This window comes from Phocoena sinus, chromosome 11, assembly GCF_008692025.1.
Source record: "Phocoena sinus isolate mPhoSin1 chromosome 11, mPhoSin1.pri, whole genome shotgun sequence".
NCBI classification, from domain to species: domain Eukaryota; kingdom Metazoa; phylum Chordata; class Mammalia; order Artiodactyla; family Phocoenidae; genus Phocoena; species Phocoena sinus.
In genome coordinates this window covers 53,839,306-53,856,017 of record NC_045773.1, presented here as the reverse complement: position 1 = coordinate 53,856,017, position 16,712 = coordinate 53,839,306, and the positions used below count along the sequence as shown (strand labels likewise).

General features: G+C 41.5%; 1 protein-coding gene across 1 annotated transcript in view; it reads left to right on the top strand.

The window, feature by feature from the left end:
• Positions 1–16,712, top strand: part of TGFBR2 (transforming growth factor beta receptor 2) — a 95,058-nt gene that overhangs the window by 58,754 nt on the left and 19,592 nt on the right. Inside the window, exons 4-5 of the mRNA XM_032648045.1 lie at positions 10,841–11,640; positions 13,538–13,679. Of these exons, the coding sequence (XP_032503936.1) occupies positions 10,841–11,640; positions 13,538–13,679 (942 nt within the window). The remainder of the gene's footprint in view (positions 1–10,840; positions 11,641–13,537; positions 13,680–16,712) is intronic.

The following is a 16,712-nucleotide window of genomic DNA, read 5'->3' as shown; positions in this document are numbered from 1 at the left end:
TTGTTTTTAATTTAAAATAATACTTTTTATTTTATATCCTTGACTGGATTTGGGTTGCTGCCATTTTTATTTATTATTCGTTTTTTTAAATCATGGTACATGAGTGAGATTGTTCTGTAATTTTCTTATATTCTTTTTGTCTGCTTTTGGTTGTCCTATTTTCAGAGAACGCTTTTCCTATTCACTGAGTTTGTGTGACATTGAAATAACCTACTTCTTGAAAGTTCGGGGGTTCTCAGCTTCATCTAGGACAGGTGTGTGTTTGGGGCTTCGAGGGGAACACTGTTGCTCAAATGTTTTTGGAGACTTTTCCCCCCAATTTTTACTGGAAAAAAAATTAAACTTTCTGAAAAGTTGAAAGAATGGAACAATGAGCCCCTGAATACCCTTTCCCTTTCTCTCTATTTACCATGTGTTAACATTTTACCACCTTCTCATTTCTATGTGTGTGAGGAGGCACTGGGGGTGGGTGAGTGGGTGTATTACAGTCCACATTCAAATTTCCCCAAAGCAGTGGGGTTTCTGCTGTTCCAGTCAAGGACCACGCATGGCATTTGGTTATTTTGCCTCTTCAGTGTGTTTCTTTTTTTTTGTGACTCTGACTTGAAACAGGTGGGCCATTGATTTTATAGAGGCACATTCTGGATTTATCTGATGGTTCCCACTTGTTTAGACTATGATTAAACATTTTTGTAAGATTTCCACTGGCATTTTTACTGTAGGAAGTTTTTTTAGGGGGTTGACAATTCCACAAAAATCAAATTCTGACACGTGTATTCAGTCACTGATAACTAAGAAATTTGACAGTAAAAGGCTTAAAGATAAAAAATTAGGGTTATACTGTGGAAGATTTTTAACTACTCAATTTCTTTAATGTTTGTAAGATTATGCAGGTTTTTCTTGGGTCAGTTTTAGTAAGTTACACATAAACTTTTAGGACTTTGACCAATATTGTTTTAAGATTTCAAACTTACCGGAAGTTTTTCAGATCCCTTGAGTCTTGGCTGTGCCCACGATTCTGTCTCCTCCGGGCCTTTGCCCTTGGCTGTGTATCAGTCTCACCAAGGTTTACGTGTTGTGTTGATCATGATACAACCCATTCAGCATGTTATTGATTCTCCCTCTTGTAACTTTGTTTTCTATTCCACTGATTTCAACTTTTATCTTTACTCTCTCTTTCCTTCTCTTTTCTTTGGTTGTGTAATCTTGTCCTTTTTCTAAATGCTCATATTGAAGCCTCTGTTGGCCAAAGATCCTGGGAGCTGCCGTCAGCATCCCTCTTGAATGACACTGCCCCTCCAACTCGCCACTAACTGCCACACCAGCCTCCTCTGCAAGGACCGCAGCTCTCTGTACACACAGGCTTCCATCTGCACGTCTAGGAAATGGGACCTGATTCAGATCTAGCAGTGTGGCTGCAGGGGTTCAGAATAATCCACGTGAAACCCAGTGTTTGGCATTTAGTAGGTTCTCAATAAATGAATGCTGTGCTTTTAAATATTACAATTAACTTGACTTAATTATTGACTTGAGACAGGAAATTCTCCTTTCCCACCAGCGTATCTCTCTTGAGCACAGTTTCCTTCTTTGGATCTCAGCCTGTTGCTTTAGATGAACATGTTGGCCTGTGAAAATCTCTGTGGTTAGCGTGTCACTGCCAACTTCAAGCATCTCTGTGGTTGTCTTGCAGTGTTCACCAACGCACTGAGGTGTACAGAAAACGAGCATCTGTATCCCTTTCTGTGTCTTGGATAAATTACTGTCTTGGTAAATTTTTGCCCAAACTCTTCATTGAGTGGAGGAATTGCAGAACTAATTCAAATATCAAATCATCTGTCAAATTCAGCTCTGTTAATTTGGTTTTTATCAAGATGCATTAACCAACCCACATAGGCATTTTTACTCTTGGACTTAATTTAATGTCCTTTTTACTATGTGATTTTTTGAAAAAAAAAAAAAAAAGAATTATAGAGATTCAGTTTTAAGTTCCTTTTGGTAATCAGTGTTGGATTTGGGCCTCACAGAGGACTTGAAAGCGCCTGGGAGCTACATGTTTCCATTGTGTTGCATGTATGTGCCCACCTGTGTGTGTGATTAGGCAACTTATTTACTTTTTTTTTTCTTTCTTATTTACTTTTAAGTCATTCTGGAGGAACCTATACCAAGGAATTTCCCCTTGAGGTTTTCTGCCAGTTTGTGTTTTTTTAATGGTGTACTAACATTTCTCTTTGACATTTGTCCTTAAAAACTATTTATCAAGATTCTGACATTTGCAAATGGCTCCTTATTTGCAAGTCAGTTTGGCTCCTCTATGTGGGACACATTTGGTTGGAAAATTTTGGAATTATTAAACGGGCCTTTGGTTCATTGCTAGGGAGACATCTTGGTGGCGTGGAAGGAACAAGGGCTCTGGAGCCACTCAGACCTGTGGGAAACAGGCTCCTCTCAGTTTCTTTCTTTTTTCCCCTCTTTCTTCCCTTCCCTTCCCTCTCTCTCTCTCTCTCACACTCCCCCTTCTGCCTCTCACCCCCCCCCCCCGCCACTTGGCCTTTCTCTCTCTCTCCCTTCCCCTTCCTACCTCCCTCCCTCCCGGCCCCTCTCCTTCCCTCCCCACCTCCCTTCATCCCTCCCTTCCTTCCTCAGTAGCCTCCTCTATAAACCAGGGCAATGAACAGAACCTGACTTGGCTGTTGAAGAAATAAAGTGAGATGCTGTGATAAAGTGAATGTCTTTCCGCAGTTCGATAAAGCCCATGATAGGGGAGTTATCTCTGGTGTCCTTAAGAGAGTTCAGAGAATTTCCCATCCTTTTCCACTGCAGAGCTCGCCTCACACATGATAGAATCCACCCTTGTCCACCAATGACGGAGGGTATGTCATTGGCACCCGTATCCTTCCTTACTAACTTCCCAGAGAAACAGATGAGTCTGGAAATCTCTGCTCTAGGAAATCCTGGCAGAGAGGCTAGGGCTTGATGCCTTCACTCTGCCCAGGGCTCTCTGGTTTTATGTGTGTGCCCTGTACTTCTGGGACGTTTGGCGAAGCCTGTGGATCTCTTCACAGTGATGTCTTCAAATGCATAAAATAGTATACACAGGAGTTCAAAGAAGATCACACATAGTGTAATACAATTATCAAATATTTAAAAATATAAATTTGTGATATAGTAATATTTACTTCTATAGTAATGGTTTAAATAACAAGATCTAGCATCAGATCGAACAAATTGAAATGGCTAAGTGATGAATATAAAGGATTCACCGAGGCCTCTGCAACACATGTAAAGCGGCATGAAAATATCAGTGATTTCTCTTGGTGACAAAGTCATAGGTGTCGCTAATGCTGGGAAATGTGAAATTTTAGTTAAAGGTTAGAGAAAATAAAAAGATGTCATTTTGCCCGTTTAAATTTACAGACTCCCAGAAGTCTATCTCTGGAGCCCAGGCTAAGAAAGTCTGCTGTTAACAGTGGAGAGCTGCATGTGCATGAACCCTGGAAAAGTTCCCCTCGTTTGTAATGCCCCCCCCCCCCCGAACTCTGTGTGGCTCAGTGTTACATAACAAGGGAGTGTCATGTGAACATCACCTTTTGGGCACTGGTTACCTGTGTGCCCAAGAAACAATTCATGGAGGGTTCCATATCTTGAGTGCCCTACATTCTAGGTCCTATGAAAGATTTTAGGGTTCTTCCTTGTGTAAGACTTTTCCTTCCCAGGCAGGGAAAAGATGCATATATGCAAGAACACTAGTCCACTCTGGTTCTTAGTTAAGAGCCAAGGGGAACAGTCTGCACACCCGACACGTTGTCTGAGAACTGCCCATAGTTCAGCGTTAAACCTTAGTGGACGGCCGTGAAATCACTTAGTCCAGCCCCCACTGAAGAAAACCACTTTATCAAATTGAGAGCTTGTATGAAGTCATTCTTAACCAGCTCCCACTGATGTGAAGTTTAGAGACAGTATGGCACGGGGTTAAGAGCGGGGGTCTCTAATCAAACAGAGCTTGAGAAATTATTTAAACTGTCTGACCCTTAGCTTCCCTATCTGAAAAATTGGGTTTATAATAATAGTATCTACCTCATAGGGTTTTTCTTTCAATTAAATATAAATATTATATAAAACTCTTGGCACACAGAGAAGTACATAATTTGTATTCGATAATTATGAGTTTCTGTGTAACTGGGGGCTGGCAAAAAGAAATACTTCCTGCTGGTCTCTGAGTAAAGGAGAAGCTAGCTTGTACCTACTATAGCTATAGCTGTTGGTTTTTCTAGGAGCAGCTCAAGGGTTAACTCTGAGAGTGTGTGGGTGGCTTCGGTTTAGATAAAGCCACATCCCAAAGCTTCCTTTCAGCCTGATTTGCTATTGTTAGAGTTTTTCACCACAGCTTTGAAGTTTCAAGATTGACAGATGATAATAGACAATTCCTGCCTCACCACATTTTTACCTGTAGGTTTTCAAAATGAAATCAAAGGGAATTTGAGGGGAAAGTAACACTTTGGTTTCTGACATTGAAGGGGGGATTTCTAGAGTCTTCTTCAATTAATAAATTAAAGGAGATAATCTGTTTTTGTGTTTCCCTTAGCCTGAAGAAGACTAGAAGTCAGCAAGGGAGACCCTTTTACATATATGGACAGGAATTAGAGAATAAAATTATCAGGGATACATGAACAGTTCATTTGGATGTTTTACACCCTTTAATGAATTGGAGACATAGCTGAGTAATTATGCAGTTAATATTAAAAATTTTTTCGTTGTGTTGTTTTCTCATATGTAAAAAAATATTCACATTGGACCAGAATGAAGCCTCTCCAAATTCTGCCAATGCATTGCAGGTTGTTAAAATAACACCAATAGAAGAGGGGCTAGTAAACTTTTTCTGTAAAGGGCCAGGTAGTAAATATTTTAGGCTTTCTGGGCCAGATATGATCTCTGTTGTATGAACTACTTAGTTTCTTTTTGTATTTAAACAACCCTTTAAAAATGAAAAATTCACAGCTCTTGAGGCTGTACAGGAGCAGCCTGTGGGCCCTGGGGCCATAGTTTGCCAACCCCTGCTGTAGAGCATAAAGAAAGGAAGGGATTTTTTGTTTTAATTGAAGTATAGTTGATGTACAATGTTGTGTTAATTTCTGCTGTACAGAAAAGTGATTGTTATACATATATATATATACATATATACACATTCTTTTTTTTATATTCTTTTCCATTATGGTTTATCACAGGATATTGAATATAGTTCTCTGTGCTATAGAGACCTTGTTGTTTATCCATTCTATATATAAAAGCTTACATCTGCTAACCCCAGCCTCCCACTCTATCTCTCCCCCCTTGGCAATGTCCTCTATGTCCGTGATTCTGTTTCTGTTTCACAGATAGGTTCATTTGTGTCATATTTTAGATACCACATGTAAGTGATATCACGTGGTATTTGTCTTTCTCTTTCTGACTTCACTTAGTATGATAATCTCTAGGTCCATCCATGTTTCTGCAAATGGCATTATTTCATTCTTTTTATGGCTGAGTAGTATTCCATCATTGTATATATGTACCACATCTTCTTTATCCAAGAATGGGAGGGATATTGTCCCACATAAGTAATCATTCATTCAGCTTCTACAGGAAACATTTGCTGAGTACCTAAGTGCCCCGCCCTGAGTCAGCTGCTGGGTAGAGCCTGGTGATCAATACGTGTGGATTTACCCTTGTAGAGCTTACTTTTTCATGGGAGGACCAAGCAATCAGAGAATCAAACCCGTTTATTTATAAGACATTTTATGTTGTTAAAGACAAGTGTCCACCTGAAGAAAACACGCCCATTGGATAGTCCAGATAGTAGGGGTGGAGTTATAGGAGAGGAACCTTACTTTCTGCTGCATCTCAATATCATTTCATCTGTCCCCTCAATCTTGATCTCCAGGTTCATTCTTTGTTGGACAAGACAGACCATCCATACTTCTGCACAAGATCTTCTGTTTCACTTGTAGTTCCAATCTTTCTTGTAATCACTTTGTCCCACCACACTGAAGCCTCTAGTCCCACCTGCCTTGGGTCCCACTCAAGCCTGACAGTGTAAGAACTTAGGTTTTCAAGATTCAATCACCAAATTGTTTCCTTCTTCCTATTTAAAATTTTCTTGAAGTATAGTTGATTTACAATGTTGTGCTAATTTCTTCTGTACAGCAAAGTGACTCAGTTATACAGACATATATATTCCTTTTTCATATTCTTTTCCATTATAGTTTGACACAGGATATTAAATATATAGTTCCTTGTGCTATATAGTAGGACCTTGTTGTTTATCCATCCTATATATAATAGTTTGCCTCTGATAATCCCAAACTCCCATTCCTTCCTGCTCCTCCCCACCTTGGCAAGTCTGTTGTATCTGTGAGTCTGTTTTTGTTCCGTAGATATGTTGATTTGTATCGTATTTTAGATTCCACATATAAGTGATATCATATGGTATTTGTCTTTCTGTGTCTGACTTACTTCACTTAGTGTGATAATCTCTAGGTCCATCCATGTTGCTGAAAAATGGCATTATTTTATTCTTTTTGATGGCTAATATTCCATTGTGTGTGAGACACATACTACATCATCTTTATCCATTCATCTGTTGATGGACATTTAGGTTGTTTCCGTGTCTTGGCTATTGTAAATAGTGCTGCTGTGTACACAGGGGTGCATATATCTTTTTGAATTATACTTTTGTTACCCAGGAGTGGGATTGTTGGATCATATGGTGACTCAAACTTTAGTTTTTTTGAGGAATCTCCATACTGTTTTCCATGGTGGCTGCACCAATTTACATTCCCACCAACAGTGTAACAGGGTTCCCTTTTTTCTGCACCCTCTCCAGCATTTGTTAATTGTAGACTTTTTGATGATGGCCATTCTGACTGGTATGAGGTGGTACCTCACTGTAGTTTTAATTTGCATTTCTCTAAAAATTAGCGATGTTGAGCATCTTTTCATGTGCCAGTTGGCCATCTGTATGTCTTCTCTGGAGAAATGTCTATTTAGGTCTTGTGCCCATTTTTTGATTGGGTGTTTTTTTTGTAGTCGTTGAGTTGTATGAGCTGTTTGTATAGTTTGGAAATTAAGCCCTTGTCAGTCACATCTTTGCAGATATTTTCTCCCATTCTGTAGGTTTTCTTTTTGTTTTGTTTATGGTTTCCTTTGCTGTGCAAAAGCTTGTAAGTTTGATTAGGTCCCGTTTGTTTATTTTTGTTTTTATTTCTATTGCCTTGGGAGATTGACCCAAGAAAACATTGGTACAATTTATGTCAAAGAATTTTTTGCCTTTGATCTCTTCTAGGAGCTTTATGGTGTCATGTCTTATGTTTCAGTCTTTAAGCCACTTTGAGTTTATTTCTGTGTATGGTGTGAGGGTGTGTTCTAACTTCATTGATTTACATGCAGCTGTCTAACATTCTCAGCACCACTTGCTGAAGAGACTATCTTTTTCCCATTTTATATTCTTGCTTCCTTTGTTGAAGATTAATTGACTGTAGGTGTGTGAGTTTTCTTCTGGGCACTCTATTCTGTTCCATTGATCTGTATGTCTCTTTTTGTGCCAATACCATGCTGTTTTGATTACTGTAGCTTTGTAGTATTGTCTGAAGTCTGGGAAGTTTATGCCTCCTGCTTTGTTTTCCTAAGGTTTGCTTTGGCTGGGTCTTTTATGGTTCCATATAAATTTTAGGATTTTTTGTTCTAGTTCTGTGAAAATGTCAGGGGTAATTTGATGGGGATCACATTAAATCTGTAGATCGCTTTGGGTAGTATTGCCATTTTAATAGTATTAATTCTTCCAATCCAAGAGCGTGGGATATCTTCCATTTCTTTGAATCATCTTTAATTTCTTTTATTAATGTTTTGTAGTTCTCAGCATATTAAGTCTTTCACCTCTGTGGTGAAGTTTATTTATTTATTTTTTTTGATGTGCTTTTTAAAGGGATTGTTTATTTACTTCACCTTCTGATATTTCACTGTTAGTGTAAAGAAATGCAACCAATTTCTGTATGTTAATCTTGTATCCTGCTACCTTGTCGAATTTGTCTATTCTTTTTAATACATTCATGTATCTTCCTCAAAAATAGTGATTTTTTTTTTTCCCTTTTGGTTGCTGAAATCCTGATGTTTGGGGGTACTTTTCATGTTTTTAGTGGCATCAAATAGATGTAAGACCTAAGGCTTTCATCTAGAATAGTCAGTGGAAGTTGGCATTTCCACTTAGAACTTCTCTTAAGAATAGGTAGTTAATCATAGTGCCACTTGACATTGTCTTAGTTTCATTTCTCTCTGTGCTTCATTAAATGAAGGCATCAAATACCATTTAGGTAATGGGTTCCCTTTGAGAGATTATCTCCGTTCCACCTGGACTGTATTCTCATCACTTTTTAAAATACACTGCCAGTAGGTGAATACTGCCAGTTATATAATATGAATCCGTCCTTGGACATGATGTCTGGTCCCAAACCACCTACCCAGACTTTCCTCTCTATTCCTTTGTGCACAGTTGTCAGTTTGGGACTCCTGCTCTTCCCTCAGGTAGATCCTGTATTCTTACTTCTTCACATAACATTCCTTCTGCCATCATTGACTGCTTCCCATCCTTCACTGGCCAGCTCACAGTCCTTACCACTGTGCCATCCCTGTCTCTCTGTCTTTCCCACACTCCAGCATAGACGGGGGCACGCATTAGCTTCCATCCCAGACTGCTGGATGTTGCTAGGCAGGTGTAGACACATCCTAACTTCTCTGCTGGGTCATCCCCACTTTGAGGGCTGTCCCATCCCCTAGTAGGACCTCAGTAGTGCTGTGTTTAATGAATGAATCTAGCTTCTGAGCATGAGGACTGCTCCTTAGTGGGCACCTTTGAGAGAAAATGGATGACTGATAAAGTAATAGAATTCTGGCATCCGTTTCCAGTGGAGACAGGCTAGCACAAAGCTCTCCCTGAACTATAACTGTGTTTCCCTGACTCTTGCCCACTGAGCATCTCCATCCGCGTTCTTCTTCCCAAGAAGAAAACTATTTAACCAGAGCCAACCAAGGCCAGCTTATGAATCAAAGTTTGAGGAACAAGACATTGTAGTTACTTAGCTGATGATAAGGGCTCTTCTCCATCCCCCACAGAGCCTGCCTCACTGGTCCCAGTCAGGAAACTGGCCTGCACTTCCCTTCTATAACTTCTCTCACTAATGTTTCCATTATTGCTACTAAATATCCCTGTTCTATGAAGCTATAAATCACATAACACTGAAAAGAGAAACATTACGGGGATATAAGGTAACCGACTTCCAAAGAGACCCTTACCACAGACCAGTAGGCCCAAAGCTGATGTTTCACGGTAGCCTGGGTATTGAGCAGAACAGGACAAGTTAGAGTTTACAAAAGAGCACAGACTGCGGCAGGACTGTGGCTGTCTCTTTGTTTTCACCAGATACCATATACATGAGCACTCTGGAGGCAGGAGTTGTCATTTTCTGTATTCCCCAAATCTCCTGCAGTGCTTGGAGCTTAGCGAACACTCAGTAAATGCTGCATCCATTTATTCAACACTTATTAAGGCCCTCGTGTGCTAAGTGCTGGTTACAGTCATGGAGAAGAAAGGCATCGTCCCTGGCAGCATAGAGCTCTCAGTCTGCAGGGGTGGGGAAAGTAGGGAAAGGCAGATATGAAACCAACAAATGGAGTCATAGTTATTTAACTCAAATTGTGCTCACTTCTTGCACAGGAAAAATGTGGCATGCTATGAGAATATATAAAATAGAATGTTTTCCTCAATTTCCTTTAGGGAGTGACGTTTAAGCTGAGTTTTGTGGGGGGTTTTTGTGTGTTTTTTTTTTTTTTTTAGCAGAGAAAGATTTATTGCAGGGCCATGCAAGGAGAACAGGTAGCTCATGCCCACCCCACCCCCGAAAACCCCAAATCTCCCGAAGGGTTTCAGCGAAGCATTTTTTAAATTGAAGTATAGTTGACTTACAATGTTGTGCTAATTTCTGCTGTCCAGCAAAGTGATTCAGTTATATATATAGGTACATCCTTTTTTTAACATTCTTTTCCATTATGGTTTATCCCAGGAGATTGAATGTAGGTCCCTGTGCTATACAGTAGGAACTTGTTGTTTATCTCTTTTATATGTAATGGTTTGCATCTGCCAACCCCAAACTCCCAATCCATCCCTCTCCCACCTCCCCTACCCCTTGGCAACCACAAGCCTGTTCTCTGTGTCTGTGAGTCTGTTTCTGTTTTGTAGATAAGTTCATTTGTGCCATATTTTAGATTCCACATGTAAATGATATCATATGGTTCTTGTCTTTATCTTTCTGATTTACTTCACTTAGTATGATCATGTCTAGGTCCATCCATGTTGCTGCAAATGGCATTATTTCATTCTTTTTTATGGCTGAGTAATATTCCATTGTATATATGTACCACATCTTCTTTATCCATTCCTCTGTCGATGGACATTTAGGTTGTTTTTATGTCCTGGCTATTGTGACTAGTGCCAGCAAACCATTTTTAAAGACCAGGCGTGGGAGGGGCATCCCAGGGTATGTGATTAGCTCGTGCACAATTCTCTGATTGGTTAATGTTGAGTTTTGATTTCTAAGATGGGTTTTGAGGGAAGAGTAGGAGATATTGACTAGATGGCCAGAGGCAGGCAAGACTGGACAAATGCACACTAGCATCCATGCCTGTAATAAAAACTCACCATATGCTGTCCACAGAAACTGCTGAAGGTAAAACCTATGATGCTTGGGGTGTGGACCACTTCCTTCCAGTGCACACCTGCTGACCCAGCTCCTTCTCTCCTTTGTTTCCACCTTAGAATACGCCACCAACAACCCCGACTTGCTGTTGGTCATCTTCCAAGTGACAGGTGTCAGCCTCCTGCCGCCGCTGGGCATCGCCATTGCTGTCATTGTCACCTTCTACTGCTACCGCGTCCACCGGCAGCAGAAGCTGAGCCCGGCCTGGGACTCGGGCAAGCCGCGCAAGCTGATGGAGTTCAGTGAGCACCTGGCCATCATCCTGGAGGATGACCGCTCCGACATCAGCTCCACCTGCGCCAACAACATCAATCACAACACGGAGTTGCTGCCCATTGAGCTGGACACCCTGGTGGGCAAAGGGCGCTTCGCCGAGGTCTACAAGGCCAAGCTGAGGCAGAACACGTCTGAGCAGTTTGAGACCGTGGCCGTCAAGATCTTCCCCTATGAAGAATATGCCTCCTGGAAGACGGAGAAGGACATCTTCTCGGACATCAACCTCAAGCACGAGAACATCCTGCAGTTCCTGACAGCTGAGGAGCGCAAGACGGAGCTGGGCAAGCAGTACTGGCTGATCACCGCCTTCCACGCCAAGGGCAACCTGCAGGAGTACCTGACGCGCCACGTCATCAGCTGGGAGGACCTGCGCAGGCTGGGCGGCTCGCTGGCCCGTGGCATCGCACACCTGCACAGTGACCACACGCTGTGCGGCCGACCCAAGATGCCCATCGTGCACAGGGACCTCAAGAGCTCCAACATCCTGGTCAAGGGAGACCTCACCTGCTGCCTCTGTGACTTCGGCCTCTCCCTGCGGCTGGACCCCACTCTGTCTGTGGATGACCTGGCCAACAGTGGGCAGGTAGGGCAGCCCCAGCCCCCTTGGGCCCCTCCCCTTGCTACTGGCACCCCTCCCTCTCATTTCCATCAGCCCTGCACTCTGACACTGGTCCAGGGAATCCAGTTAATCCTGACTGCACCCCGCTCTCGTGCCAGGGTACCTCTGCCAACCAGCAGCATTTCTCTCCCTGGTTCTCCAGATCCTTACCAGCTTAGGACAGGCATTTCTCCTTGAGTCAGTTCTCATTTCTCTTCCATTTGGACATTATTTTCCTTTGCTTCGAACACTGCTAGTACTGTATTTCTATCTTTTCCCTGTCTTAGGGTTGTACTCAGCCCTTGCTACTCTGTACTCTTGGTCCTTATATTGTTTTTTTTTCTTGGTTTTGGTTTTTTTTGGGTCTTTTTTTTTTTTTTACCATTTTAGAAGGCAGTCTCCTTGAAGTCCAAATCCACATCTATTTGGTCAACATCCATCACAAGGCCTTGAACAGGGAAAGTGACCAGTAAGTATTTGTAGAGTGAGTGACGGACTGGGTGAAGGAAGAGTTCCTCTTTTGAAGCATCTCACTGATTAAAATTGAAACCTTTTTGGTTAAGGAGCTATGAGATACTAACATTACCATCATTCTTTATGTTTCACACACCAGAAGCTTGGCTGTGGATTAGAGTGAGGTGTTGAGAGCACCGTTGTTTCCTCTAACTGGGCTGAGGGGAGTGCTTTTGAAGCATCTAGTCACTGCTCAGGCAGCTCTCCGGGTCCATGGCCACACATCAAGTGTAGAGATAAACATGTTGAAACACGGACAGATTACTGTGCCAGGGTAACAAGTCATGCAATGACCTATTAAAAAGGAAAAGTTCTTCTAATGCATGCCAGTAAGAAGCGTTATTTGGGGTGATATGATCAACTCACTTGACATTCCCTGGATCCTTGGCAAGGTAGGATTTCATTGTTATTTAGTCAGTCTATACAAGCTGCATTATCAAACATTCAAGTGATTTTTTTTCCCCCAGAAGCATTTCTTATATGTTCCTATGTATCACAGTGTTTTCATACTACCAGTCATCGTTCAAATAAAACTACATAGCATGCCCATCCAAATTATAAAATGAGGGCTTCCCTGGTGACGCAGTGGTTGAGAGTCCGCCTGCCGATGCAGGGGACACGGGTTCGTGCCCCGGTCCGGGAAGATCCCACATGCCGCGGAGCGGCTGGGCCCGTGAGCCATGGCTGCTGAGCCTGTGCGTCCGGAGCCTGTGCTCCGCAACGGGAGAGGCCACAATGAGAGGCCCGCGTACCGCAAAAAAAAAATAAATAAATAAATAAAAATTATAAAATGACCAGGTTTGGGCTCTTAATGGAAATACTTTCATACAATTCAATTTAGCAGAGATTTTATGTAATTATATGACATGCTCGGCACACTAGAATGTGCCATGGGGTAAACAAAGAAGATTAAGACAATTCTCAAGTGACAAAAAATTAATGGCAATTATTATTTCCCCACAAATCTTGGAGTTACAAGGGTGAAAATATATTTAATTTGCAAAAACAAAAATCATCATCAAAAGTATCACTGATGTGGTCGCTCAGGTTCTCTGCAAGGATGTTATTGTATACATGATATGAGGACATATGTCACGGGGCTAAACAAAGCAGCTCTGGGGTTTGGCATTTCCTTATTGTGGCATTTTTTCCTTTATATTCCTTAAAACAATTATTTTTTAAATTCATTTATTTATTCAAAAAAATAATTACATAAGCTGTACCTTTCTGTACAGGTCTCGTTACTTTAAAAAGCATTGTGCTTTTTAAAGGTCCACTACCTGTGTAGGGGACAGACATCAGCTATATTTTGAAAACAGGTATGCAGCTGCAATTCAGTGATGGGCCTCAATGTCTTTTTTTGCTTTAGGTGGGAACGGCGAGATACATGGCTCCAGAGGTCCTAGAGTCCAGGATGAATCTGGAGAATGTCGAGTCCTTCAAGCAGACCGATGTCTACTCCATGGCCCTGGTGCTCTGGGAGATGACGTCTCGCTGCAGCGCAGTGGGAGGTAGGCACGGACACCGTCGCGGTGCAGTGGTGCCTCATGCGCCTTCGAGCGCGATGTTGTGCTCTTTGCTTCAACGTGGTTCCAGGGATACAGAGCGCTCATTGAGATCTGGTAGGACACAGCTATTCCAGGATGATCCGGAATGGTGCTAAAAAGCCTGGGTTTTATAGCTGAAAGCCAGGTTTGGAGCATAAAGCATTTTACCTCCTTTCCTGAAGTTTATAATTACTTTTCTCTTGACGCATCGCGCCACAGATATTTACGTATGTGGCAAGTGATGAACACTAGTAATATTTATAAGAATTACTTCTGTTTATCAAATGAGTACCATGATTCAGAAAAGTATCTGACTTTTGTTTCTTTTTGTATTTTAAGGTTTTTCAGAATTATATGGTACAGGATCTGGATTTGACTCAAAATTTACTTTTATGGACATAACTTTCCTTTGTTGAACAAAACAAGCAAAATGGTTTGACATATTTGTTTAGGTTTTGAAAAATCTAATGAAGAGAGGTTATTGAGGAGTGCAGTATTCTTCAGGGGTACAGGGGGATGTCGTTTTAGAGAGCATTGTCCCCTGATCTTCTTGGAGATGGGATTGGCTAATGTCTACATCACTTTATCCTTTTCTGACCCTTCTCTCAGTGGTTTCCGTCAGGGTCTTAGGTCTCACCTTAGAAAATTGATGTATCCCAACCTGGTCCTGGCTAGATGCTAAGTCAAGCCAAGCTAACACCAATTTTAACCCTTTGTTTTGTAATAATGTTAGACACACAGAATCACTGTGTGAGTAGCACAGGGAGTTCCCATATGCTCTTCACCCAGCTTCCCCTTGTGCTAACACCTTACCTAAACCAAGCACAGCTGCAGAAGATTGGACATTGACATTTGTACCATGTCTTTAATTAATCTATAGGACTAACTTGTGTTTCCAAGCCCCTAGTAATGGGGCACAGGATCCACTCCAGGATTCCACGTTACCTTAGCGTCCAGGCCACCTCAGTCTCCTTTGATGTGTGATGGTTGCTCAGTCTGTTTCTTTCGTGACCTTGACACTTGGGAAGAATTCTGACAGGTATTTTATAGACTGTCTCTCACTTTGGATTTCTCTGATGTTTTCTCATAATTAGATTGAGATTGTGCATTTTTAGGCAAGAATACCACAGAAATGATGTTGAGCCCTACTCAGGGTGTCACATGAGGGTGGAGATGCCAGTGTGCTGTCCAGTCTCATCATGTGGTGAAGGTGTCTCCACATTTCTCCCTGTAAAGATACTACCTTTTCCACTTGTAATTAATACAAATCTTGTGGGAAGGCACTTTGACCTGTTTCTACTAAACACCTGTTTAGTAAGGAGACTAGACCTGTTTTTTACCATTATTGTACCTGCTAATTCTAGTTCTTGCCAGCTACAGTTATTACTGTAACGTTTGCCTAATGGTGATTTTCTGTTTTTCTTATCCCTTCTACATTTATTCATAGATATTCTGCTTACGAGATATCTGTCCTTTCTCTCACCAGCCCCTTTTATTTATTCATTTACTGTATTTATATGAGTATGAAGTTGGGGATATTTATCTTATTCTATGGGTATTTAATATTATCAATATTTATTTTGTCGCTTAGATTATAACAGCTTTGGTCACTGGGCCAAACTACCTAGCATTTTGCTCCAGGTGGATCTGGTTGGCACCATTTCCTGCTCTGATAATTCCTCCTTTTGAGAACTTTCTTAGCTCATTCTCTAGGATGGGTCCTGCTGGGAGCCTTGCTGTCCCATCACCTGTTTCCCTGGGTCCCTGCATGGGGATGGCACTTCCTGTCTGGCTGACCCTGTTATTTTCTGGTTTCCTGCCTGAGATGTCTTCCCCCATAGCCCTTCCAAAAGTAACAGTTTTTTCTTGCACAGTGAAATTTGTTTAATCGAGTTTCAGCCACGGAGAATCATTTTCTGCTTGAAAGCTTTGACAGCTCAAAAATGAATCCTTAGACCAGACCAGTGTGAGTTGTGTCAGAAGAGATGATGATGCTGTTGTCATCGTCTCAGAATAAATTTACCTCGTTTTTGGTATCTCTCTTATCCTTTCAAGCCCGTCATTCTATAAACGTGAGCTGGAGACTGTGTCCCTGTCTTCCCCTCTGGCAGTGCTGCCAGCTCCTTAAGGCCTGATGTGAGCTCCCTGCTTCCACGGTTATCAATGACTGACGCCCTTTCCTGTTGATATTTGCTGAGTGTGGAAGAATTCAGGCTAATGGGGAAGAACTGAGTTCACCAGCTTTTATAAGGTCTAAAAACGGATACAGTATAAATAAGTTTTCCCAAGGAAGGAACAGGGTCCCATTTGTTTAGCAAGCCTCAAAAAACCTTTCATAACCTTTAGGATAAGAACAGACAGCTTTAGGGAACCGGAAAGAGGCCATCCCGGTTTTCATTTTGTTTGATCTTAAGCCCACAGTACTGTTCCTCCCATCTCCTCTCAGGCTGCAAAAATCAAAGTTCTTTGTCTATCCTCACTTTTGTCCAGCAGACAGCCCTTCACTTGATTAAGTGCGTGAACTCATGTATTAAACCCTTTCTTTTGCCTTCTTTTAAAAGTACTGTTATTTTCTGTTTTGTTTTGTTTTCTGTTTTTTTGTGTCTGTGCTTCAAAAACCGTGAAGGCAGATTTTCAGCCTAGTCTTAATTACAGAGACTTTTCTTCTATATTTAAAGAGCCCCTTAGAGGGTACATTAAAGTTAGTGCCTTCTAAGGGAAGTTAGGGTGTGTTCCCTCTAACCTGTTGTACAAACACAGATGGAAGGACAAGTATTTCCATGAAGAAGCTTGCTGTCTACTGATGAAACAGACTTTTTTTTTCCTCCTTTACTTTTAAAAACTTTGCACATTCAGACACATTTCTTACCTTACACATAAAAGAGACAATATTCCTCTAGTTGATATTACGCCTTAATTTATACAGAGAGAGGGCAGGATATAAAAGGGCTTTCCTGAAGCTTAAACTTCTTTCTGTGACTTGAAAATACAGCATAT